This window comes from Hyla sarda, chromosome 1, assembly GCF_029499605.1.
Source record: "Hyla sarda isolate aHylSar1 chromosome 1, aHylSar1.hap1, whole genome shotgun sequence".
Lineage (NCBI taxonomy): Eukaryota > Metazoa > Chordata > Amphibia > Anura > Hylidae > Hyla > Hyla sarda.
Genome location: NC_079189.1, coordinates 289,865,101 through 289,890,373, shown reverse-complemented (window position 1 = coordinate 289,890,373; position 25,273 = coordinate 289,865,101). Strand labels below are relative to the sequence as shown.

General features: G+C 43.2%; 1 protein-coding gene and 1 long non-coding RNA gene across 5 annotated transcripts in view; one reads left to right on the top strand and one right to left on the bottom strand.

The window, feature by feature from the left end:
- Window positions 1-25,273, top strand: part of APC2 (APC regulator of WNT signaling pathway 2) — an 86,841-nt gene that overhangs the window by 2,196 nt on the left and 59,372 nt on the right. For 3 of the 4 annotated variants that reach the window (XM_056516744.1, XM_056516755.1, XM_056516761.1), the window contains exon 3: window positions 23,141-23,299. In XM_056516744.1, the coding sequence (XP_056372719.1) occupies window positions 23,141-23,299 (159 nt within the window). Of the gene's footprint in view, window positions 1-10,009; window positions 10,160-23,140; window positions 23,300-25,273 lie in introns of those variants that run through there. The other variant, XM_056516772.1, reaches the window with a different exon arrangement.
- On the bottom strand, window positions 16,736-25,066 carry LOC130267281 (uncharacterized). Its single transcript, XR_008843125.1, has 3 exons — window positions 24,502-25,066; window positions 21,868-22,567; window positions 16,736-17,114 (listed from the first exon to the last, which is right to left on the bottom strand). It is a non-coding gene; the product is annotated as an uncharacterized LOC130267281 (long non-coding RNA).

Below are 25,273 nucleotides of genomic sequence, written 5' to 3'. Positions count from 1 at the left end.
AGAGTATTATAAGTGGGAATCTCTCATCAGTGTCACCTACACTAACCTGTTGGTATTGGCTTGTAGTGCCGGTGACACTGATGAAAATGGTTCTTACCACAGGCTGATCCATGGCTCTGTTCACCTGCCTATTTGGGCAGTAGGCTTGGTGCACCGACGGCACTCCAAGAGCTCGCTGACGTCATGCCTTCTCGCAGTCGGGCGGAGTGAGGAAGCATCAGCCATGACATCAGCATGGCCCTGGGGTGTTGCCTGTGCACCAAACCTGCCAGCCTGTGGTATGTTTCATTTTCATCAGTGCCACTGCCACTTCAAGACTGTCCCAACAGGTTAGTGTGAATGACACTGATGACAGATTCTCTGTAAGCTGAAAAGGAATAACAGACAGTGATGTCACAGCACATGGATAGTAAATACTGTCAAATCCTATGAAAGGGTTACTATTCACAGTGATGTCACAGAATATAAATGATAAAATCAAGTCACAGGAAAGTTTTAATGCGCACTTTAAAGTCATAGCAGATGTATAAGAAACATTATGCACATTTAATGCACAGTATAGGTGTAATGCCACAAAACAATGATAAAGGACCAAGTGATGTCACATCTAATAGCTCAAGACCATAGTAATACAATAGCCCAGTGTAAATAAACACAGAATCATTAGATAATACCTACATCAATTGCACACACTAAGGCAAGCGGGCTCAGCTACATAAATCACCATATGATATAAAGGGGTACTACTATCATAACAAAAACACTTCACCATACAGAAAGACCCTTACCCAGGGCACCTGCTTTATACAATACAGTATATGCCAAAACTCTAACCTGTACTATAAATGATTATTGCCACACAATAAGACAATCTTTGCTCTAATACAACCTGTTTCCAGGAAAAATGTCAAGTGTAGGAAAGATGGAGGAGAATCTCAGGCAGGTGCCCCCCTAAACCAGTGGTAGTGTGCTTCCATAAAACATTTCCTGCCTGGCAGGTGGGCGCTGCATGAGAGACTGCGGGGGTCCCCAGTGGTGGGACCCCCGCGATCCGACATCTTATCCCTTATCCTTTGGATAGGGGATAAGATGTCTTAGGGCCGGAGTACCCCTTTAAGGGTCTATTCACGTGTACAGTATCATGCGCATACTCGGTGAGACCCCCCACGATCTAAAACTTATCCCCTATCCTTTGGATTCTTGCATGATGCTTAAAGGAGAAATGCCTTCCCCGGTGCCCGGGGCTGCAAAAACAGACAAAAAAAATAACTTTAGCTCACCTTTCCATGTTCCCCCGTTGTGCCGGTATCGGCGTCCCATTCCTCCCGTGGGTGCTCGGGTCCCTGCTTCTTAAGCTCAGAACATCACACTGCGGTCAACGTATTGCCAGCCGCAGCGATGTCCCGCCACGGCCGGTGATAGGCTGAGCATACTGTCATGTAAGGAGCTCGGGCCCCACCTTCTCCCTGCTGCTCAGGCTCCTTACATGACAGTGTGCTCAGCCTATCACCAGCCGAGGCGGGACATCACTGCGGCCGGCTAAACGCTGACCGCAGTGCACTTGGGCACCATGGCCCACCTCATTGACACTTGACTGAGAAATAAAAAGGTGACAACCGATATCAGCTCCAGCACAGGTACAGTTTTTGTTTATAGCCTGCTGCAGCAAATACAGCTGACAGATTCAGCCATAGTGCAGTGTCCAACTGGCATCCCTGTGGGAATGTGTTTGCTACTTTTATAACTGTTGTGTGCTGTAAATTTGTTCCAGGTTTAGCTGGGAGCAAAACGGTTAGAGGGGTTGGCTACTTTATGCTAAAATTATCCATTGTACTCTCATGGAAGGTTATGTCACCTACTTCATGTCATGTCATGTGCTCTCACTGTGCTCCATTGTGGAGATATAAGAAGTCATGCCCTCTTGATAATGTAAACATCAATTCTGTTTATAAGGGGGCCAAGCAAGTGGGATGTGCCACGGGGGTGCGATGTGAGTTGTATGGGGCAGATGGTATTATCCCCTAAATTTTTGTGACTCCAGGGCGTGGTTTTACTGAGAAACACCCGAACAGTAGCACCACTAGTCCTAGTTAGGCAGGGCAAATAAGAGTCCAAGGCCAGGTCAGGGTGAACGGTAGCTTTACTGATGTAGACAGATGGTACAGTCTTTACAGCTAGGCCAGGATCCCAGAGAGGTGACCAGTCACACATGGGACCTTGCAGCATGCTGGGACTTGCAGTGACTTTGACAGACTTTAGGACAGCCACACTAACTATAATAGACTTGACTTGACTGAAGATAGTGACAGAAGACAGAGATGACCTGACTTACTGACTTGTGGCTGTAATTTAGGCTTAAGGCCTCCAGATGTGCTGGACACTGGCTCTGAGACATCTGGACTGGACTTGACCTCACAAGAACGTGTGGTGGAAGAGAAAGATTGTAGTACCTCCCCCTCTTATAAAGGGGACTGAGCAAGGAGCCCATAGGCTAGTTGCGGGTCATCTGGTCACCTGGTGCTCTCTGGGTAACAAAACATGTGGCTTAAACATATGAGAACCATTATCATGTGACTAATAACCATGTTACCATATCTGATAGGACTGTGGGATGCATATTCCGTACTGGGACATCACAAACCCCACTACTTAACTAAAGTTGCCCTTGACTACCATCCTGGAAAGCTTTGAGGAGCAAAACTGCCGTGGGGCCACATGCAGTCCTGTAGCATTGTATCCAATGTCCATTTCCAGGCTGTTTTTGTAGACAAGAACTGATAACATAATAGAGTCTCTGTATCAATGTCCATACATGCTCTGGTAGATTTTGTATTAACGGAGAATAAGGATTACTGGAGAATAAGGACGATGTATAATAATAATTACAACATACCTATGACTATGGTATAACATGACTTATGTACTATGACGCTGTATATCATAACATTAAACTATGGCTATGCATACTATGACATTTGACTATGCATACTGTGACATTTGACTATGCATGACAACACTTTATACATTACTAAGACATAACACTGGCGGATTGGGTTGCCAGAGGCTCTCTGCCCAATGCCTGGGCTACTGGGGTCCTTTGGCATTACACACTTCTCCCCAGAACACTAGTTATTTTTATGCTAGACATTTTCTTATGTTAGACATTTTTTTTAGATAACATTTGACATTTTGTTACCTTTGACTTTTTGTTTTGTGCTTTTGTGGGTAACAGGAATACCTTCTGGCCAGCAAAGTATCCTGAGCAAGAGGACACAAGAAATATCACATTTGACATTTTAGACATATTAGACATTTTTATGGACTGTGTGGTTGTGAGTGTTACATTCCTACTGTACAGGAAACGTGTACATGACTTTATGTGTACTTATGACTATGTGTAGTACACAACTTTACTGTTGACTGTACATGATGTTAATCCTTGTTTCTTGCGGGTAACTGACCCTGGTAAACCATTGGGATCTACACAGCACCACCTCTTGCGACTCAGGAACACTTCCCTCTTCGGGAGCTCTTGGCATGACTGGAGGGATAGAGGCCTCTTGAAGATCCATTTCCAGAGTTGGAGCTGGTTCTGCACTAGCTTGACTCGGACTGGCTGGCAGAGATACTGGAGACCTGGAAACCGGATTGTTCACTGGTGCCAATGGTGACAGGACTTGAGCTGGTGAGGTGACTGAGGTAGCAAGTGTGGAACTGACATAGCTCCTGGAAGAGTCAGGCATTGAAGGCCGTTCCCCGGTCCGTTAGGACAGACTCTGGACACCCAAAGATTTGTACCCAATGAATGTAGAACATCTGGGCTGTGGTTAGGCCGCGACCAACTGGTTAGGAATTTCACTCTGGATGGAATGGAGGGTTCTCTTGTGTCTTTGCGCCCGTTCTTGGTGACGTTGCACACGGCACACTCACTGCACCATTTCTCGATGTCGCTCCGCATCCCATTCCAATAGAACCTCCGTCTGACAGTAGCCTTGGTCTTGTGGACTCCAAAATGTGCCGAATGATCATGGTATGCGTTGAGGACCATCGCAGCGTCTCTTAGGAGAACCAGAATTTTATGAAGCCGATCACCAGAAACCGTATCCAAAGATTTTTGGTACAACTGTACAACAGTCCACAGACGTTTTAACTCGTAGTCACACTGGCCCCGGCGTAGACAGGTTGGTACCTTTTTCATCAGAAGGTAGTCCACCAGATCCCCCATGACTCGTCTTTCGTCTTGTAGAGTCTTCCAGGCATATAGGTCTTCTTGGACTTTTTCGGACCTGAGTTCACCGTTCTCTGGGGTGATCACAACATTCTGACTCACGAACTTCTGGTAAAATGGGGGCATCTCCACGTCTTCCCACTCGTCTTCAACAGGTGGTTCTTCACCGGGGGTCATCCGAGACAGTGCATCGGCATTGGCATTTCACTTTCTGCTTATGTGCTTGATGGTGAAGTTGCAATTGGCCAATCTGGAGGCCCAACCCTGCTCGACAGCACCCAATTTGGCAGTAATCAGATAGGCTAACGGGTAATTTTCTGTGCAAGGAGTTCCAGCTTGAAGGAGCTGTAGTTTGTATCGTTCTTCTCTGCTCCTTGCAGGTTACAACTGACACAGGCTATCATTCGCTCTTGCCCTTCTTGAACTTGGGACAGGACAGCTCCCAGACCTTCAAAGCTGGTATCAGTATACAACCGGAACGGCGGACTGTAGTCTGGATATGCCAGAATGGGTGGTTCTGTCAACAGGTGTTGAAGAGCTCGGAACGCTGTTTCTTGCTCTTCGGCCCATTCAACAGGTTGTCTTCCACTGTAGTTCTCCTTCGCCGTACCCCGTAAGAGAGCTGTGAGGGGTTCTGCAAACTAGGCGAAGTGGGGAATGAAGCGGCAGTATGAGCCGGCAAATCCCAGGAAGCTTCTCACATCTTTTGCCGTAGGCTAGTCCTTGACAATCTCTGTCTTCTCAGGACAGAAAAACGGATGGTCCCATCTTTCTTCTTGACCAAGACAAGGGGCGCCGCCCAGGGACTCTGACTCTCTTGAATGATGTCAGCGTCCTTCATGTCAACCAGCATCTTGTTAACAGTTTGATACATGCCTGGTGCGACCGGACAGTGTCTTTCTTTGATAGTTGGGCTTTTGCCTGTCAGGATCCTGTGCGGGATCATGGACGTGCATCCAAAGTCTGTGGGGTGTTTACTGAAAGTCTCATGGTACCTCTTGGCGACATTGATGATTCCACTGACTTGATCACTTGGAGTGGTCTCATCTCCCACTTGGAGTTGTGCCCACCAGGGCTCAGGGGAACTTGCAGCAGATCCCGGAGTCACTTGGGCCGCCCGCTGTTGGGCCACCTTGCGTTCTGTTAAGATGCCCCTTGACCCTAGAAGATACAGCTGGGCGACTGGAGTGTATTAAGGTAAGACTGTAGCCCCATTGGACAGATTGACTAACCAGACTGGAAGTCTCCCATTGGTAACTGTGACAAGGCTTCTTGCAGCTCAGACTAAAGTATGGTCTTCCAACTACATAGACTCTAGCAGGGCTTGATAGTCCTTGTTCCTTACTCCAGGACGTGCATGGCACCAGATGATGGTCTCTGTATTTGGTTGTAAGGTCACCGACCTGATGTCTTGAACTCGTACTCTACAGATCTCGCCTTGCTTGTTGGCAAACTTCTGTTCCGCTTAAAGGACTTTCAAGTGGTGCTGCGCAGCACACTGGCCTGAGGGGGACATGTAGGGTAGAGAGGCATGCAAGTAATCTACTATCTCAGCAAAACAGTTTTTCATGTTCATCCCCAATATAAACTCAGCAGACCTCTTATCTGACACATTAGTTACAATCACTCCCTGCCCTCTAAGTTTGTGCTCTCCCAGCTGAATGATTGGCTCCCAATATCCATGTCTGGGTATTGGTTGCCCATTACTCGCCACTACTCTCACGTCAACATAATCAGGCTCACACAATACACGAGCATCCCAATACTTATAGAAAACATTTTTAGGTCTAGTAGACACTTGTGACCCTGTATCTATCAACGCCTCCAACTGTACACCTTCCACAATAATCTTTACATAGGGGCAAGAGGCAACATAACGTGATAGTCCTGTCTTAGGGCATTCGGTAGTTGTGACTGCTGGCTGTTCTCCTGGAGGCCGGTCCTTGACCCCAGAGGGAATTCCGTTTAAACCCCAGCAGTGCATTGTCCAATGTCCAGACTTGTAACAGTGGGTACAGAAGGGTCTATTACTCCCAGAATATCTAGTGGGTGAAGGAGCACAGTAACTGGGATTACATGGGGCAGGAGCAGAGGGGGTTTCTCTAGGCAAGGATTGTTCACGGGAGAGGGGAGCAGGTTGGGTGGCGAGCTCCTGGACTACCTTAGTCAATTGTGCAATGTCTTGTTTAATACACTGTAGGTCTGAATCTGTAGTGACTGACAGAGTTGCTTGAACTGCGGTGACTGGCAAAGTAGAAGACACTGGGGTGGGGACAGGTTACGGTGGTGGTATAGGTCTGGCTACCGCCCCTTGTGGCTTTATGGACGGGTGCAAGGGGTGTACAAACTTCCTCTAACTCAGTCCTGGACTCAATCACTTGTATAGTCAGTCTCTTGAAAGCGGGGAATGGTATGTTGGGATTTTGGACCGCTAACATTCTCAGTTGAGCTTTGTCCCACTTATTAAGAGGCCCATCAATAAATCTGTACATCAACACCTTGTTGCCCTGCTCAGGAGTGATGCTATCTAATTTTTGGACAGTCTCTAGGGCATTCTGCAAGGCTACGGCATAAGCTCTCAAGGTCTCACCTGGCTTCTGTCGCTTTTCATACAGCCGGAGACGTACCTCTGACGGAGAATGTGACTCAAATACCTGGTACAGTCCTTCAAAGATCTGCTCAACAGTCACCTTCTTGGAGGCAGGCCAGGTGCGGACATCCTCTAGTGCTGGTCCATGTAGCTCTCCTGTGAGCAACTGCACCTGTTGATTAGGAGGGAGAGAATAAAAGACAAACAAACTCTGGATCCTTTCCTTGAAATCCCTCAGGGTGAAGGGATCTCCGTTGCAGGTAGGGAGGACAGGGTTCCCCATGAATATCGGTGCAGACACTGGAACACCAGGTCTGTTGACATTGACTGTAGGCAGGGTTGGCAAGATCCTCCTGGCTGCTGGGGAATGAGCAGTTGGTGCCTGGTGGGCCGGCCAAACCTCCGCAACAGCTGGACTAGGCCAACGCACTTATGTTGGTGCCCACTGACTAGGCCAAACTTCCTTGCTCCTAGGAGTAGGCCTGGGCACACTCTCAGATGATTCGGGACTTTCCCCTTCCGGGGTTGCTGGCCAGTCATCGTCCTCCGGTAGCGGGATCAGGTGACAGGCGTTCCTCGGCCCCCGAGGAACAACCTCTGCAACCTTTCAGGTACGGACTTTGCACACTCCACAATAGCAGTTAACAGTCTTTCTTTCACCTCCCCCTCTATTTCACCAGCGCTGCCAGTAACACTCTGTAGTAATAACAGTCCCGTACGCTTTTCTGGCGCAAACTTCTGTCGCATCGGCATGTGATTTTTCCTGGACACAGTTTAGACTCAGACTAGGGGGAAGTTGTGGCTTTATGGCTATGGCACACACTCGTATCCTGTTCGTGCTGCCAAAGTTTGTGGTGTGGTTTTACCGAGAACCACCCGAACGGTAGCACCGTTAGTCCTAGTAAGGCAGGGCAAATAAGAGTCCAAGGCTAGGTCAGGGTTAACGGTAGCTTTACTGAGGTAGACAGCTAGGCCAGAATCCCAGAGAGATGACCAGTAACACAGGGGACTTGCTGGTTGCTGGGACTTGCAGTGACTTTGACAGACTTGACTTGACTGAAGATAGTGATAGCAGACAGAGCTGACTTACTGACTTGTAGCTGTAATTTAGGCATAAGGCCTCCAGATGTGCTGGACACTGGCTCTGAGGCGACAGAGGTCAGACACCCACTGATCATAAAGTGATGTCAAATCCTAGTAATATGCCATCACTTTGTTACATGGGAAAACCTGAGAGTGGAACTGTGTTAAACCCTTTCCCACTGCTCAGAGTAAACTGTTAAAGAAAATTCCGTGTTTAAAGAATTTGTCCCCTATGCATGGGATAAGTATCAGATTGCAGTGGGTGCTGTAGACATGACATCACAGTGCCGCTCATTGCTGGCCACAGCAGTGTCCCACCTTGACCATGATTGGTGAATTGCACTGTCAATTCCCCTGGCTGCAGACACTACGCTTTGTAGCCCAGGGGAAAGCAGTGTCATTAGCCACAGACAGGGAACCCAAATACCAAAGGCTATGGAGGCAGGAATTAGAGAAGCTGGGCAATTTACTCAAAAAAAAGGTTTTTACAGGAGTACCCCTTTAAGTTGACCACGCACATTTGCTGATGACATCTGAATATGCCGATTTAGGAGGAATCAGCCAACCATCTAGTGTGTTTGGGGGTCACACATTGACACATGTCAAGAGAAGAAGAATCAGGCATGTTTCAACATGCCTGATCCTTTATCCCTGCAGGAAATAATCAACTACCAGAAGAGTCTCTCTTCCCACATAAAAACATGCCTGCTTCGTCAAGGTGAGCTTCCATGTTTACGGGGGGTAGTTGGTAGGAATTGCTGTCATCTGAACGAAAGAAAAAATATTAACATTAAGATAATTTATATAGATAAAATTAGTTTAGTAACTGGTCTTGCTGTTCAGTATCAGTGGTAATATACACTGCCTATATCACTACATCCATCGATTTTTGTTTTTCTGTAATATAACTACATAGCATAGATATAGATATCTCTCTTGCAGCATACTTTATTTGTTATTTATAGCACATTGAAAGCAAAGGTGACCTAATATTTTTTTTATGGTGTGTATTTTGTAAGAAATTGATGTACAGTCAGAATATCACTTTGGAGGGAGTAATAAAATATAATGCTGTAATGGCTGGTGCAGCTCTCCAGCTAACTAGAACGCACACTGCTGCATACATCTCTACAGCATCTCAATCCAGACCTACATGATCACTGACACTGGGCGAAGGACGAATGATCTTCTGACAAAAAGATCATTCATGGACAAAAGAGTTTTTGTCCGTCTGTCACGGACACAGCCAACTTCTTTTCTGAAAATAACAGTCTGCCTTCAGTTGGCTAAAGCAATTGCTTTTTGTTGAATTCCACCCAATGAACAATCATTTTGGTTGAAATCGTCCATTTTCAACAACTTCATTTGGCCAGTACAGGCCAAACTTATAAAATGAACCCTGTGATATTTTATAGGAAGAATAGATGGTAAACCTGAGCTGTCCTACATTACACCAAATCTTAGTTTACCTGTTATAGTTATATGATGTCCAAGCGTTTACTGCCCACCACATTACTGTCATGTTATTCAGACCCAATGCATACAAGTAAATATAAACAGATCACAGATATTATTTTGCTTTTGGCTGTCCAGGCATGTTGGGTGTTGTAGTTTTGCAACAGCTGGAGGCACCCTGGTTGAGAAACACTGGCATATACTATGCTACTGGCACTGCTACATACACCCCCAGGCACCATGTCACCCAAAAACACCTTTAATAAAGGTCTAACTTGAATCGAAACATTGGATGAATATTTTGTGTGTGAAATCCATTAATAAAAAGTTTTAGGCAGTAAATACTGACAGATAAGGTACGTCATATGGATTTATGTACTGGATTACAGAATGTGGTCATACTTTCATTGTAGCACACACAAATGGATGAGAATCGGATCACAATGGGGGAGATTTATCAAAACCTGTCCAAGGAAAAGTTGCTTAGTTACCCATAGCAACCAATCAGATCGCTTCTTTCATTTTTGAAAGGGCCTGTGAAAAATGAAAGCAGCGATCTGATTGGTTGCTATGGGCAACTCAGCAAGTTTTCCTCTAGACAGGTTTTGATAAATCTTCCCCAATGTCCTGGCCAATTTACATGAATAATCCATACAGATCTATTTAACACTTCACTGTCTAAGCATGGATATTTAATATGTACTTCTGTATACAGCTTTACTGACTCATCCTTATTTTCTAGATTAATGACCACTCATTGATTTACTGCCATATAGCTGCATTTGTCATGTGCAGGCTTTTAGGTAAGGGGGGAAAAAAAAACAGTATATAGAAGCACTTGAATGAATCTTGATTCTTTACAAGCTGCAAAATAGAATAACATAGAGAAAAGTGTGTAAGCAGGGTTTTCCTATAGTCTGGACACAAAATTTCAATAACATTTTATTTAATTTATTTCATCACATCTCCATTGTGATTTACACCATTTCTTTGTGCTTTGTAAGAAAAGCCAAATGGGGTCCTTCTGGGATAAAAACATAAGCTCAGATTTATTGTGCTTAAATTACAAACTAACAGTTTTTTCCATAACAACCAATCACAGCTCAGCTTTAATTAACAGAGCTCGTTTGGAAATGAAATCTGAGCTGTGATTGGTTGCTGTGATGTAATTGGCACATGAAAAATCTGGGCCATAATGTTAGAGTTAGTGATATTTCCTATGTGTTCAGACTTGGGGATGCCCTGTATGGGGATGCACCACTAAAATACAGTTCTAGGGACCCTATATATATTGTCTGCTCAATAGGTAAATAAAACTGCAGAATAGTCCTGACAGCTCTTGTTAAAATCATCGCCACGAAGAGCATTAGCCCAGATTACCACAGGGCGGTTTGATACTGTTACACTCATGGAGGTAGTAGATTTGCTGTACCTGTGTGGATGATGGCTTGGGCCGTGCCAGGGAGCAGAGTCTAAGGTGCCGCTGGTTTTCACCAGAGCCCGCCGCAAAGAGGCATGACTTGCTGCGGCAGGCGGCCCCCAGGTTGCTACCCCTGACACGACAACCACACAGGCTGCTGAGTGGGTAGGTGGCACAGGAGGGATCTGGCAACTCGTGGTCAGGAAGGCAGAAGGTCAAGGCAGGCGGCACAGGTACGTGGTCAGGAACGTAGCAGGGGAATACAGGTCATAATACAGGTAGGCAAACAGGGAAACGCTTTATCAGTGGCTCTAGGGCAAGCAAAGATCCGGCAACAGGTAGAGGGAGGAAGCTGCTAACAAATTATAAGAAAGGGACAGGTGCAATTACTAATTAGGGCGTGCTGGCCCTTTAAATCTCAGAGCTATGGCGTGGCGCCCCAGGATGCGGGCGTGCGCCAGAGAACAGAGGTAGCGGGGAAGTCAGCAGGAGCAGAAGGTAAGTGATGACCCGAGATTCGCAGACGGGCCTGTCCCGCTATTCGAATCCCAGGCCTGCCGGAGGAAGCAGGAGGAGAGCGCCGGAGTGAGTGGCAGGAGCGCTCAGCGCAACAGATGCATTTCTTTTTAAATCTAAAATGGGGAGTGGATTCGAAAGAAAAGTATAAAGAAAGAATGTATATATCTGCCTCTCTTTTGTATCCACCACATGCCTTATAACCTACAGTGAGTAGAATTGATGCTGTACCATTCCAGAGTGTAGAAATTTCCAGTTCCCTGTTGGAGCTATATTGCTACTAGATGATACATGTGAAGATTTACATATATGCTGGGGATTTCTATTTATCCATACAGCAAAGAACATATTTCTTTACTTTTAATGCTCTGGATTAGGTGCTAAATGGTCATATTGGCTTTTCTTTCTTGGGTAGGAATACAATGCAGAATGTTGCACTGCTCTGTCAATGTTGTGGTGTATTACAAAAGCTTATTGAAACACCGTGGGAGGAATTTATCAAGGGTAGTGTAGGTGAACGATTTTTCTACACCTTAAATTTGTATGGTGGTTTGTATGGTCCCATGGCATGTGATAAAAATGGTGCTAGTACACATTTAGTTTTTTAAATAACACTTGAGTACACCACTTTGTATGGTTCTCCCTCTGTGACCTTATATTTTTAATCTGCGACAATTTGTAGTGGCAGTGACAAATTTAGAGCAAAAATCTAGTCTACATACCGTGGTAAATCCCCCCCCCCCCCCCCCCCCATCTTTTGTTGCTAGCCCTGCAGCCATTATTCCTTATTGTACTGTGGCGCAGTATCATAGAGCACACATTATTTCTTTGATGTCTCTCCTGTCCTGGTGTAAGACTGATTTGCATATAACACATTAAGCTTTGTCTTTCCATGGGGATTCCACAACATTAATTTCTGTTAGTAAAAAAATCAATATATTTGGTGCTGAATGTGTTAAGTGTGCATGTGCCCCAGACCTGCCCCTCAATACTGATTGCAATCAAAGGACCGTATAGTGACAGTATTGCATCCCCTCCCTCCTGAACCTTTGACTGCTCAGTTGGTTAATAGCCCCCTGGGGTTTGATGCATTACCTCATGTCTTTGTTTATCTGTATATGGACAAGAAACGGATGCTTGATGTTGTGATGTTCATCCTTCTATAGCAGTGGTCTCCAAATTGTGGACCTCCAGCTGTTGCAAAACTACAACTCCCTTGGAACTGTAGTTTTGCAACATCTGGCCATCCACAGTTTGGAGTAGGGCTGGGTGATATGGCCAAATATGTGTATCGCGGTATTTTTGAAACTTATGGCAGTTCCATGGTATATAACGGTATCTCCCCCCCCAAAAAAAATTCATTATCAGCCAGCACTGCGTTGTCCCCATCGTGGTTAATACTCACATATCACCCGCAAGCGCTGACTCCTGGTCCTCCTGTTTGTTGCGGCCGCCGGCGCTGACACTCTATACTGTATCCCTATGCCCGGGCTGCAAAAGGTAAACAAAATAAACTTTGTCACATGTTCCTACGTTGGCCTTACGCTCTTGCTGGGGACGTGAACGTCGGACAGCCGTCAGCCGATCACCGGCCGCAGTGATGTTCCACCTTGGCCGGTGATGGGCTGAGCCCACTGTCGTGTAAGAAGCCAGGTCCGTACATGACAGTGCGCACAACCTATCACCGGCAAAGGCGGAACATCGCTGCGGCCGGTGATAGGCTGTCTGACGTTCCATTCCCTAGGAAGCAAGTCCGGACTGACGGGGAAGGTGAGTTAAAGTTTATTTTGTTTACCTTTTGCAGCCTGGGCATAGGGATACAGTATAGAGCAGTGGTTTGCAACCTGCGGACCTCCAGATTTTGCAAAACTACAACTCCCAGCATGCCCGGACAGCCAACGGCTGTCCGGGCATGCTGGGAGTTGTAGTTTTGCAACATTTGGAGGTTGAAGACCACTGGTATAGAGTGTCAGCGCCGGCGACCGCAACAGACAGGAGGTCGAGGAGGGCAGCGCTTGCGGGTGATATGTGAGTATTAACCCCGATGGGGACAGCGCAGCGCTGGGCTAATAATTAATTGGGGGGGGGGGGGGGAAGAACAGCGCTCGCGGGTCACATATGATTAGTTCCCCGATGTGGGGACAGCGCAGCGCTGGGCTGATAATTCATTCCCAAGGGGGGAGGGGCCAAACCGGTATTGCGGTATGGGTTATAATTCATATCGTGCAGCACAAAATTTTCGGTATTCAGTATGAACCGGTATACTGCATAGCCCTAGTTTGGATCCATACCACTGCTAATTAATATACATGACCAGTGCTACACATTGCTGTTAACTCATGTTCGTTGTTAAGCCAACCGATCAGGGCCCATCAGTAAATATACATCATACAGACTTGGAATGTACACTGCATGTGCAGGTGTGGCCTTCGGTAATACTCTTTATTATATCAGGATCTGTCCAGGGTGCTGAAGCATTCACCCTTTCTCCATCTGAGAGTTTACATTGTGTGTTCTTCAGTCCTGGATAGGCTGTAATGGGTTGTACTGTAAATGTATTGAGAATTATCCATCACACTGGGGCCTGTGAGGCCCAGTACAGCTATGGGGAATGGTGAGCCGTGTGTCAAAGAGGGGTGTTGGCTCTCCCTGAGATGGCTTTATTGCTGTTATAATGGGCTTCTTGTTCCTCTGTCTGGGGAGAAAAATCTTTTCTTGGCTAGTCGGAGCTGTCCAGGGAACACTGGCTTTAGCTGTTTGGGGAACTGCTCAGCAACCAGCTCATGTTGTTAGCAGACGCAGAATGGTTGTGATAATCCTGGTGAATAGAAAACAGTGAATGGGCACTGTGCATATGACTACACAGTACCAATTCAACAAAGATTTTATAAAATACTGTTTTGCTATAAAAAAAAAAAAAAAAAAAAGCTTTGTTTGCATTTGTGCTTTATTTCCATAATTGCACGTTCCACCGCGCACCCACAGTGCTTTGATTATATAGATGCAAGGCCCTTGGGATTCTCCATATAAACAGCTAATTTACAGAACTCATTAATTTCTACATGTGCCCCAGATGGTCACTCAGCAAAGCATAATGCCTTCTCCTTCTATGATTCCCTGCATGACTGAAGCCACCTCACATACTAGCAGAGCTGCAGGGTCACTCAACCATCGCCTGTCAGCTGGGACACTGGAGGACGCTTCGCTCACTGTGTTTCATCTATTATTTTATGTTGCACTGAATTTATCCCCCAGGTCATTCAATGTCATAATTCTACCAGTCTAATAAATCTGTGTGATCTGTGAGATATATGCGACTGCAATGCTGAAATGATGACCCCCTCCCCAGTGCTTTATGATGTTTTTGTCTCGGCTTTTTTAATCTTTATCATATGTATATTTTTTTTATTATATTTTTATCTCTTTGGTCTCAGTGTCACAGTATCAGTCTTGTGCTCACATAACACACTCATACAGTGGGGCAAAAAAGTATTTAGTCAGCCACCAATTGTGCAAGTTCTCCCACTTAAAAAGATGAGAGAGGCCTGTAATTTTTATCATAAGTATATCTCAACCATGAGAGACATAATGAGAAAAAAAAATCCATAAAATCACATTGTCTGATTTTTAAAGAATTTATTTGCAAATTATGGTGGAAAAATAAGTATTTGGTCACCTACAAACAAGATTTTTCTGGCTCTCACAAACCCGTAACTTTTTCTTTAATTGCACTTGTTTGAACTTGTTATCAGTATAAAAGACACCTGTCCACAACCTCAAACAGTCACAACCTCAAAACTCCACTATGGCCAAACCAAAGAGCTGACGAAGGACACCAGAAACAAAATTGTAGACCTGTACACCGGGCTGGCAAGACTGAATCTGCAATAGATCAGATGAAACCAAAGTAGAACTTTTTGATAAAAACTCAACTCGTCATGTTTGGAGGAGAAAGAATGCTGAGTTGCATCCAAAGAACACCATACCTACTATGAAGCATGGTGGTGGAAACATCATGCTTTGGGGTTTTTCTGTTAAGGGACCAGGACAATTGGCCTGTGTAAAGGAAAGAATGAATGGTCCCATGTATCGTGAGATTTCGAGTGAAAACCTCCTTCCATCAGCAAGGGCATTGAAGATGAAACATGGCTGGGTCTTTCAGCATGACAATGATCCCAAAAACCCCACTGGGCAACAAAGGAGTGGCTTCGAAAGGAGAATTTCAAGGTCCTGGAGTTGCCTAGCCAGTCTCCAGATCTCAAACCCATAGAAAAACTTTGGAGGGAGTTTAAAGTCTGTGTTGCCCAGTGACAGCCCCAAAACATCACTGCTCTAGAGGAGATATGCATGGAGGAATGGGCCAAAATACCAGCAACAGTGTGTGAAAACCTTGTGAAGACTTACAGAAAACGTTTGTCACTGCCAACAAAAGGTATATAACAAAGTATTGAGATGAACTTTTGTTATTGACCAAATACTTATTTTACACCATAATTTGCAAATAAATTCTTTAAAAATCAGACAATGTGATTTTATGAATTTTTTTTATTTTATTATGTCTCTCATAGTTGAGGTATACTTATGATGAAAATGACAGGCCTCTCTCATCTTTTTAAGTGGGAGAACTTGCACAATTGGTGGCTGAGTAAATACTTTTTCGCCCCATTGTATATACATAGAGGGATCAGCCATAATATAAAAAAAAAAACAACTGACAGGCAAGGTAAATAACACAAAAAATGTACCTGTCATTTAGAAAAACTTTTGGCATGTCAAACAGACACGGCAAACATTTTGATCACTTTGGGTCTGAGTGTTCAGACCCTGAACAATCTTTAAATATTGTAAGGACATTGCATGCAGTTGTGGAGTGAAGCATGCTACTGTTTGCATCTCCCAGCATCAAACAATTAGACCCAGAGTGATGAATTCTTTTAACATGTCTGTCTGACATGTCAAAAAGTTTTCTAAATGACAGGACACTTTATTTATTACAATGGCTTTAGTCATAGGGTAGGATTGCATGTGAACAGACAGTTATTGAAGCTTATGTATTGGAAGCAGGTAAAATGGGAAAATATAAAGATCTGAGTGAATTTGGCAAGGATAAGATTTTTAGATCCACAGAATATGCCATAAATCTCTGATAGATGCAGGTCCCACCTCTGAACCGCCCAACACCCCCCCCCCCCCCCCCCCCCCCAGTGCTTTCTGACTACTGATTGTAGTTGGGAAGCTGAAACAGCTGAGTTGGCAGTTTTATGCAGTTAATAACTCCAATAGAAGTAAATGTGAATTAGAAGGTATTACTTATGATTCCATAGTGAATCCACAGCACAGATGGATCCGCAGGATTATGGATCTATTGAAAATTAAAATGCATTTACTATGGTCACAATTTAAAATTATTTGTAAATATGGCAGCCAGGATATTCTCCTCTTATTGTCCTAATACTGTATTATGTTTCATATTACATTATAAAAGATTATGTGATGGCAACATTTCTATAGATAACTCCAAGGTAATGACCTACATCCCATAAAATTGGGCTGTGGAATGTCCTTAGATACAGACCTGTTTTTTTTTTGTTTTATTCTTCCACTGTCCTGTACTTTATGGGAAGGAGCCCATTGCTCATAAATGAATATTTTCAGTTTATTATTCCATAATAGTCATGGTCATGATAATCTCTTGTAGAACCACTTTCATTATACCTATTTACAGTGCTCTTTTTATCCAAGGCAAATGGTTTTCTGTAATGTATTCACTTTTTCCTTCAATCAATAAATACCTTTTGAACTCAAAAAAGCAAATGGCATATCTATAAGAAAGAAAATAAATGTTCTTTACTTCAGGATTTTGACGCCTCCCTAAGGGGCTATCCTATAGATTATTTTCTTCTCAAAACTCTTAAAAGACTGTTAATAGCTGCACTGTGTGCAGGCTTTCCAGCATTAAATACCAGTTTCTTTCTCCCTCGGTCAGCTGACCATAGAGGCCCTTTTTACTATCCAGTATAGCTTTATCACCCTAACAAAATGGGACGAATAAGTCTTTTCATCTATACTGACATTTTACTGCAGAAGCTCAGCTCCTTTCCTGACAAGCAGAAAAAATATAGTTTTTGCTATTCTGCAGGGAGAAAAGACTCACTATGTGGAGTCCAAGCTGTGGGAAGAGTGACTGTGCATATGTGTCTAGAAGTAATCGTCTTATTAGGTGTACAAGTAGGCACCATACTACTGCATGTAGGGAATGCAGAGGTGCAGGACAGCGAGAGCAAAACACAATCTGGGTAACATATGTTTACAACTGCATCTTAAGTTCAGAGAGAGAGAGAGAGAGAGAGAGAGAGAGGTGCTCTGTAGACTGTATAGGTGATTACAGTGCAGTCATATCCAGTGACTCACAAGTGATGTCTTTTTAAATTGGAGTTGTTTACATTACCTTTTCCTTTCATTTTGATCTGAATAGCATGCCCACCACTATTTTCTGCAGAATTTGCCATCTAGACATCTGTCGCACCTTGCTTTTTCAGTACTGCTCCTACCTATTCCCTAACCTCTCCACAAGCCTACCATCCTGCTACTTTCTCCCAAAAAAAAAAACAGTTCCATACAGTGCCCCAAATGGTAGAGGTGCGGTACACAATATTATCACTCATAGTGCAACACAAAATATAAATGCTCTCCTTTGTGTTTGCACACAAAAAAGCCACTTCCTTGTGATTTTCTCAAAGAAAATGTGCTCCATTTGTGCCCTCTTCAGATAGCTATTAGCTTTACTGCGCTGACACATTACATAGTAACATTGTTAATTAGGCTGAAAAAAGACCAGAGTCCATCAGATTCATCCTATGTCCCTATTGTGTTGTGAGGCAAAAATAAAAAAAAACTCTTATGAGGCTTTTGCCAATTGCCCCATAGGGGAAAAATTCCTTCCCGACTCCAATATGGTGATCAGAATAATTCCCTGGATCAACGTTCTGTCCCTATAAATCTAGTATCATTACCTGTAATGATCCAGACCCCTTTTGAACTCATATTGAGTTCACCATGACAACCTCCTCTGGGAGAGAATTCCACAGTCTCACTGCTTTTACAGTAAAGAACCCCCGTCTGTGCTGGTGTAGAAACCTTATTTCCTCTAGACGTAGAGGATGCCCCCTTGTTATAGACACAGTCCTAGGTATCAATAGATCATGGGAGAGATCTCTGTACTGTCCCCTGATATATTTATACATAGTTATAAGGTCTCCCCTGAACTAGGTAACCCTAATAATCATAATCTTTCTGGGTACTGTAGTTCTCCCATACCCCGTATTACTCTGGTTGCCCGTCTTTGAACACTCTCCAGCTCCACTATATCTTTCTTGTACACTGGTGCCCAGTACTGTACACAGTATTCTATGTGTGGTCTGACTAGTGTTTTGTACAGTGGTAGACCTATTTCCTTGTCGTGGGCATCTATGCCCCTATTGATGCACCCCATGATTTTATTTGCCTTGGCAGCGGCTGTCCGACACTGATCACTACAGCTTAATTTACTGTTAACTAAGACTCCCAAGTCCTTTTCCACATCAGTCGTCCCAAGTGTTCTCCCATTTAATACATAATCCCAGCCCGAATTTTTCTTCCCCATGTGCATTATCTTACATTTATCAGTGTTGTACCTCATCTGCCATTTCCCAGCCTAAACCTCCAACCTATCCAGACCCATAAGTAATAGTGCACTGTCCTCTATAGAGCACTAACCACTTTAGAATATCATCTAATACAACCCCTCAACAAGGTCATTAATAAATATATAAAAAAAAATAGGACCCACGAGTGACCCCTGTGGTAGCCCACTAGTAACAGTCACCCAATCAGAATAAGTACCATTAATAACTACCCTCTGTTTCCTATCACTGAGCCAGTTACTTACCCACTTACACACATTGTCCCCCAGCCCAATCCTTCTAATTTTATGTACCAATCTTTATGTGGCACCGTAACAAATGCTTCAGAATAATCCAGATATACGACATCCAGCGATTTCCCCTGTTCCAATCTGGAGCTCACCTCCTCATAAAAGCTGATCAGGTTAGTTTGTCAGGACTGATCCCTCATAAAGCCATGCTGATATGGAGTCATACATAAATTTTTATCAAGATACTCCAAAATAGCATCTTTTAGAAAACCCTCAAACAATTTACATAAAACAAAGGTTAAACTAAAAGGCTTATAATTCCTGGGGGCACTTTTTAACCCCTTTTTTTTTAATATTGGTACCACATTTGCTATGCGCCAGTCCTGGGGAACAGACCCTGCCACTATAGGGTCCTTGAATAATAGATATAGGGGTTTGGCTATTACATTACTTAACTACCTTAGAACATGGGGGTGAATCCCATTTGGACCTGGTGATTTGTCTATTTAGATTTTTTTTTTTTTTTTTTTTTTTTTAGGAGGCACTGTACTTCTTCCTGGTTTAGATACGTCATGGGGAGTTTACCTTATCCCACCAGGAGAAGAATGTGTTTCATACATTTCCTTTTTACTTATCACCATTTAGAATTCATCCCTCACTACTTTTTAAAGGGCCAATACTTTTATTTTTAACCTGTCTAATGTTTGATGCTTTTATGTTTGTTACATATTTTCTATTTTTCTCTATAGCTTTTTAATGCTTCTTCACTGCCTTTCTGTTTTAGTAACTTCATTTTTTCATTTTTAGCTCCCTTTACATTTTTTTTTACTCCACACTGTTTTTTTTCTGTTCCTGATCCTCTTATTTCCATAAGAGTATGTACCTCTTTTTCAGCCTTCCAACCCCCCCCCCCCTTACCCCCAAACCCCAGTACACTGTCAACCTGATCCACAATGTGACAAACTCGAGTGCAAAGACGACAACACACTGTTTGACAATTCCAGTCTATGTGACAGAGCGCCCTGAGTGTCCCTCTAATAACTGAGTTGCCCACTACTAGTTCCAGTCTGGTCTGCCCTGCACTCCTTCTCCCCTCCTTACTGGAACAGAACCCCCCCTAGCGGTCAGAGGCAGTGAGTTTCTACAGCAGCACTAACTCTAAATTAACATCCCCCTCATCTGACAAGCGGGGAAAAGTTGTTGGTATGTGCTAGATCAGGACTAGCCTCCCTATCCTGTTTTCTAACTGTAACCCAGCTAGCTGCCTCATTGTTCTGCACCTCCATACTACTATCCCCCCCCCCACTCTGCCACAGAGAGTGCTTGTTCACATGCATACAATGAGCAAGATGGACACTGGACTGCATTGTCAAAGATGAAGGACATTTTAGTAATGGGGATAGCACAGACATCAGGTTGACAGTTTAACCCCCTCTATGCCATGGTCAATATTGGATGCAGCATCTAGGTTTAGATGCTGGGTTCTAGGCCTGACAGGTCTCTAGCTCAATCACAGGGAACTTATCAGTTGTCATGGCAGTTGGGGACCTTCTCCATGGCTGCCATGTATGTTTTTATACTGCATCTCTAATAGCCCATTACTAAAGGACTAAAACTACTGCCTATAGATTTATTCAGAAAGTCTACAGACCCTTTAACTTTTTCACATTTTATTATGTTGAAGCCTAAAAAAAGCTATCTCCCCCCATTAATCTTCTCTCAATACCTCACAAGGCAAATGTTATGGCAGAATTTTATAAATATTTGCAAATTTATTAAGATTGAAAATCTTTCTACTTTGTTTAAAGTTTTCTATGTTTTGTGTTTAAAAAAGCTGCCACTAGGTGTCTCCCTATTTGTCCACAGCACATTATTCCCTATCTCTTGCACAGACTTTGGACTTATGCTGGCCTGGCAGAAGTCCAAAATCAGAAAATGCAGTCTGGAGTGTTGAGGGGTGTGTGTGCAGACTTAGCCAATCAAAGCTCATCTTACACTGAAATTTTCTGGGCCGTGTGTAGCAGAGTGAGGGAGGAATTTCTCCCCTGTATGGCTTCAGATGATGTCACGCCTGCTGCGGAACACCCCTTCCCAGTCTGTGAATCTGACTGAGACTGAGCAGAAAATACAGAGAAATATCAAAGTAGAAAATAAAAAAAATTATAAAAATAAAGACAGGGGGTGGTTTATCATGATGGGGACATAGAACTGGGAGCATTATAAAATTTAACAAGATCATGAGAGGTACTCTTTAATGAAAACCCGATTCAGAGTTTTCTGGACCTCAGACTGGGTGGAACATTTGCCTGCCAAAAAGACAATGGGTGAGATTAATCACTGATTTTAGTCACTTTTGTTGCATATAGTTTAACGATGTGTGATAAATAATAGACATATCCATCAAAACTAACAACATGACTTCACAACACCAGTTCTCACATTGTAAAGCATGTTTTATACAGCACCACTCAGTGTGGTCTATATTTGCAGGTTTTTTTTCTCAACCATTGCATTGTAATTTAGCATATTATTTAAGAATCACAAATGATAAATGAAGGACCACTGCATGTAAAGTGGCCTACATAGACAAAGTTTGCAGAAATCACTTATAATGACTTAGCTACCATGTAAGTCAATGTCAGACCCATTGCTAATTTGCATACCTTTTCCCAGGAATTATTGCATGAAACGCTCCCTCTTTCAGCTTCCAGGAGAAGAAACAATATCCCCTACAGCTTAGATCTCTGTAAAACACTTCACCATGTCCACTGCTAGAATTAGACACATCTTCATGCATTCATGTCTGTACATGGTTTGTTAAGACTGTCTCTCTTTGACCTTGCTATGTATCTAGCATTATCATATTGCAGGTTGCTATATGCTGCGATAACTCACCATTCTGCAACGTAAAGACAAAAAGGTTTTATGTAATATGTAGAAATACATGGTATGGGTTAAAACCCAAGAAAAGCTTAAATTCCTGCACAAGAAGCAGCCATGTTATTCCTTAAAGTGTGTCACTGGGAAACAACACAAGAAATGCTTCTCTCCATCTCCTGCTAGAGATCTCATCAGGGTGTTGTGATTGGTTGTTGCCATGATATTTTCTTTGTAGCCATTCACTGCGATTGGTGGAATGCAGGCACAATTTACATAAGCAGGGTCGATTCGAGTTCTGTATCCACAGACAGTGACATCACAAATGTAATGCTACAGAAATTATTCGTTTTCATACTGGCGGAGACTTGCAGAGATTAACTCCTTCATTGCCCAAGGTAACCCTAAGATTTGTCTCTGCAATGTTACCGGACTTCACAGCCATTTAGTCTTCAGTCTCAAAATAATATGATCTATAGTTGTCACCTAAAACAAACCAGATGCCAGATTATCATTGTGTTCTTCAAGGTTCAATACATCTAAATGAATGTATCAAATTATAACATACAATATAAATCTGCCTGAGAAAAACGTAAATGGCATGTTAAAAGGGACATCTAAGGTGGGAAAAACAGTCACAGAACACAGTTTAACATGCTTGGCTTTTTCCACAAGCTTTTGAATGTAGTATAAATAGTGTGTGTGTAAGAGGCCTTATAAAAACTATATTCTTTCGAATGTTTAAAAAAAAACAACTATATTTTATGGAGGGTGAGCTATGATCATAACACATTTTCACTGCATGCCCATAGACGTTAATAAGCCTGATGTCTGCCAAGGCGAGTCAAAAGGTGATGTGTATGACTGTATGACATACAATTGCATATGTTGGAGCTGTGCATTCATTTATACATTGGGAGATTTTGTTATGAACAAGGCCTCACTTGTAAAAGTAAATCCAGGATATTTGCGTTCCTTTTTTTGTCTGTCCTATATTTGTGATTCTAGCCTTTCATAGTCAGTTGATACATACTTGAACACTCTTTTTGATCTATACAGGTGTGTGCAAGAATTGGCCTTGTTGGCTCTCCAGCCTCCTATGATCAGCTAGTCCGTCAAGTAGAAGACCTAAAGAAAGAGAATTCTAGTCTAAGGAGGGAGCTGCAGGATAACAGCAGCCAACTGAGCCGCCTCGAGCATGACACATCTGATATGAAGGTAAGAGTTAAAAACTGTATCTCCACAGTATCTGGTGTGAAATGTCAGTAGATAATATTGGTGGGATCCATCAGTTTTGACCCAACTGACCACTAGAGTGAGAAGGGTTTGCTGCACTTTGCCAAGCACCATGTCCTCTCAGCTAAGAGTTTTCGGTAATGCCAAGTTATGTTCACAGTAGATTAATTTAGTTCAGTTTTTATGCCGTTTTGTGAAGTGAATGGAACAGTTGTTAAAGGAAAACGGCCATCCTGTTCACCACACTAAACCTAATACACTGGGTTATAGTGTGGGTGAACAGGAGACTGATGAGGGGTCAATGAGTAAAAAATGTACCTGCACTCCGGAGATCTGTCCCTCTGAAGATCCTCTTCTATCCTCACTGAACTTAGCACAGGAGGCAGGCTGCCGGGTGAATCTGAATATTCACTGGCAAATACTCAATAGGTGCAAATAAATATTTAAATTCACCCGACGGGCCCGCCTCCTGTGCTCAATTCAGTAGGGATAGAAGAGGATTTTCTGAGGGACACAGCTCCAGGTAGGTATTTAACTAATTGACCCCTCATCAGTCTACTGTTCACCACACTATAACCCAGTGTATTGGGTTTAGTGTGGTGAACAGGATGACCGTTTTCCTTTAGTATAGCTTGGCCATATGTAAAACTCTGAGCCAAAGATCTGAAAGGCTCAAGTTCCTGGAAGAGTACTCACAGTTCCTTCATGAATGCTATATTCTGGCATATAGTAGAAGATTAAAAAAAAAAAATGAAGGCGGACTTAATCTTTAAAAATTTCCCATTTAATGGAATCATGTTAACTTTTCGAAAAGAAATCTGTGATAACTATGTACACAATCTGATTGTAGCATGGTATGGTACATTATAATGTATGTGCTTGGTGACAAGGGAACAACCCTTTTATAATGACATATTTACATCTGGCAATTTACATAAATGCTTGGCTAGACGCCTCTGGTGGTAACTGCTCAAAACAGTCTCATTCTGCAGATTTTTTCTTCATTTTTACCAATGAATAAACATATCTTCTCTTACTAAATCAAAGAGCTAGACAATGGCAGAATTGTTGCATGATGGCTGTGTTGTGCAGCACTGCATTATATGTACAACTTAATGGGGTTTCAGTGAACTGCATCATCTCATGGATTGCATTATAGTCTATGAAGCGACCATTCACTTTACCTTAGTTATAACTCACAATCGAAGCGGGCCTCAGATCACATTGGAATATAATGCATGGGTCCAGTACTCCCTGCTGCAAAACCACTGTAGAATTCCGGTTCACATCTGTGTCAAATCCACTTGTTAAAAATGCAGATCTAGCTGCAGATTTGCAATTGATTTAATTCCCCTACAGAACAAAGGGTGAAATCGACCGTGTAGAAAATCTGTAGAAAGAAATTACATGCTTCGGATTTAGGGAAGGTTTTGCTGAAATGTCTGTAACTGTCCCAATCAACTGAATGGGACTTGCAAAAATCCATATGCTTGCCTCCAAGCCAACCCTATACAGATGAATAGAACTCATTTTCAGTCCCAACAAAACTGCCCCATGTCCATTCACCTTTAGGCCATGTTCACACAGTGGATCAATGGATTTTGCTGCATCGTGCACACAGCAGAACTTCCGCAACGGAAACATCTGCCACAGAAATCCTGATTCCAGCTTCCACAAATAGAATTCACACGACTGGATTTCTACTTTTTGAATCTAAGCCAGAAGTGGATCCATGAGGAAGGAGATGTATAAGTCATTCCATTATAATTCCCATTCCTTTTGAATATACTTCTTGGCTTTGCTCAAAAACCTGAATGAAAACTTGTGTAGAGGAAGAGTGGTGCAGTTGCCCATAGCAACCAATCAGATTGCTTCTTTCATTGCCTCTGAAAAATGAAGAAAAAAAAGCAATATGGTTGCTATGGGCAACCTCACCAATTTTCCTCTACACAAGTT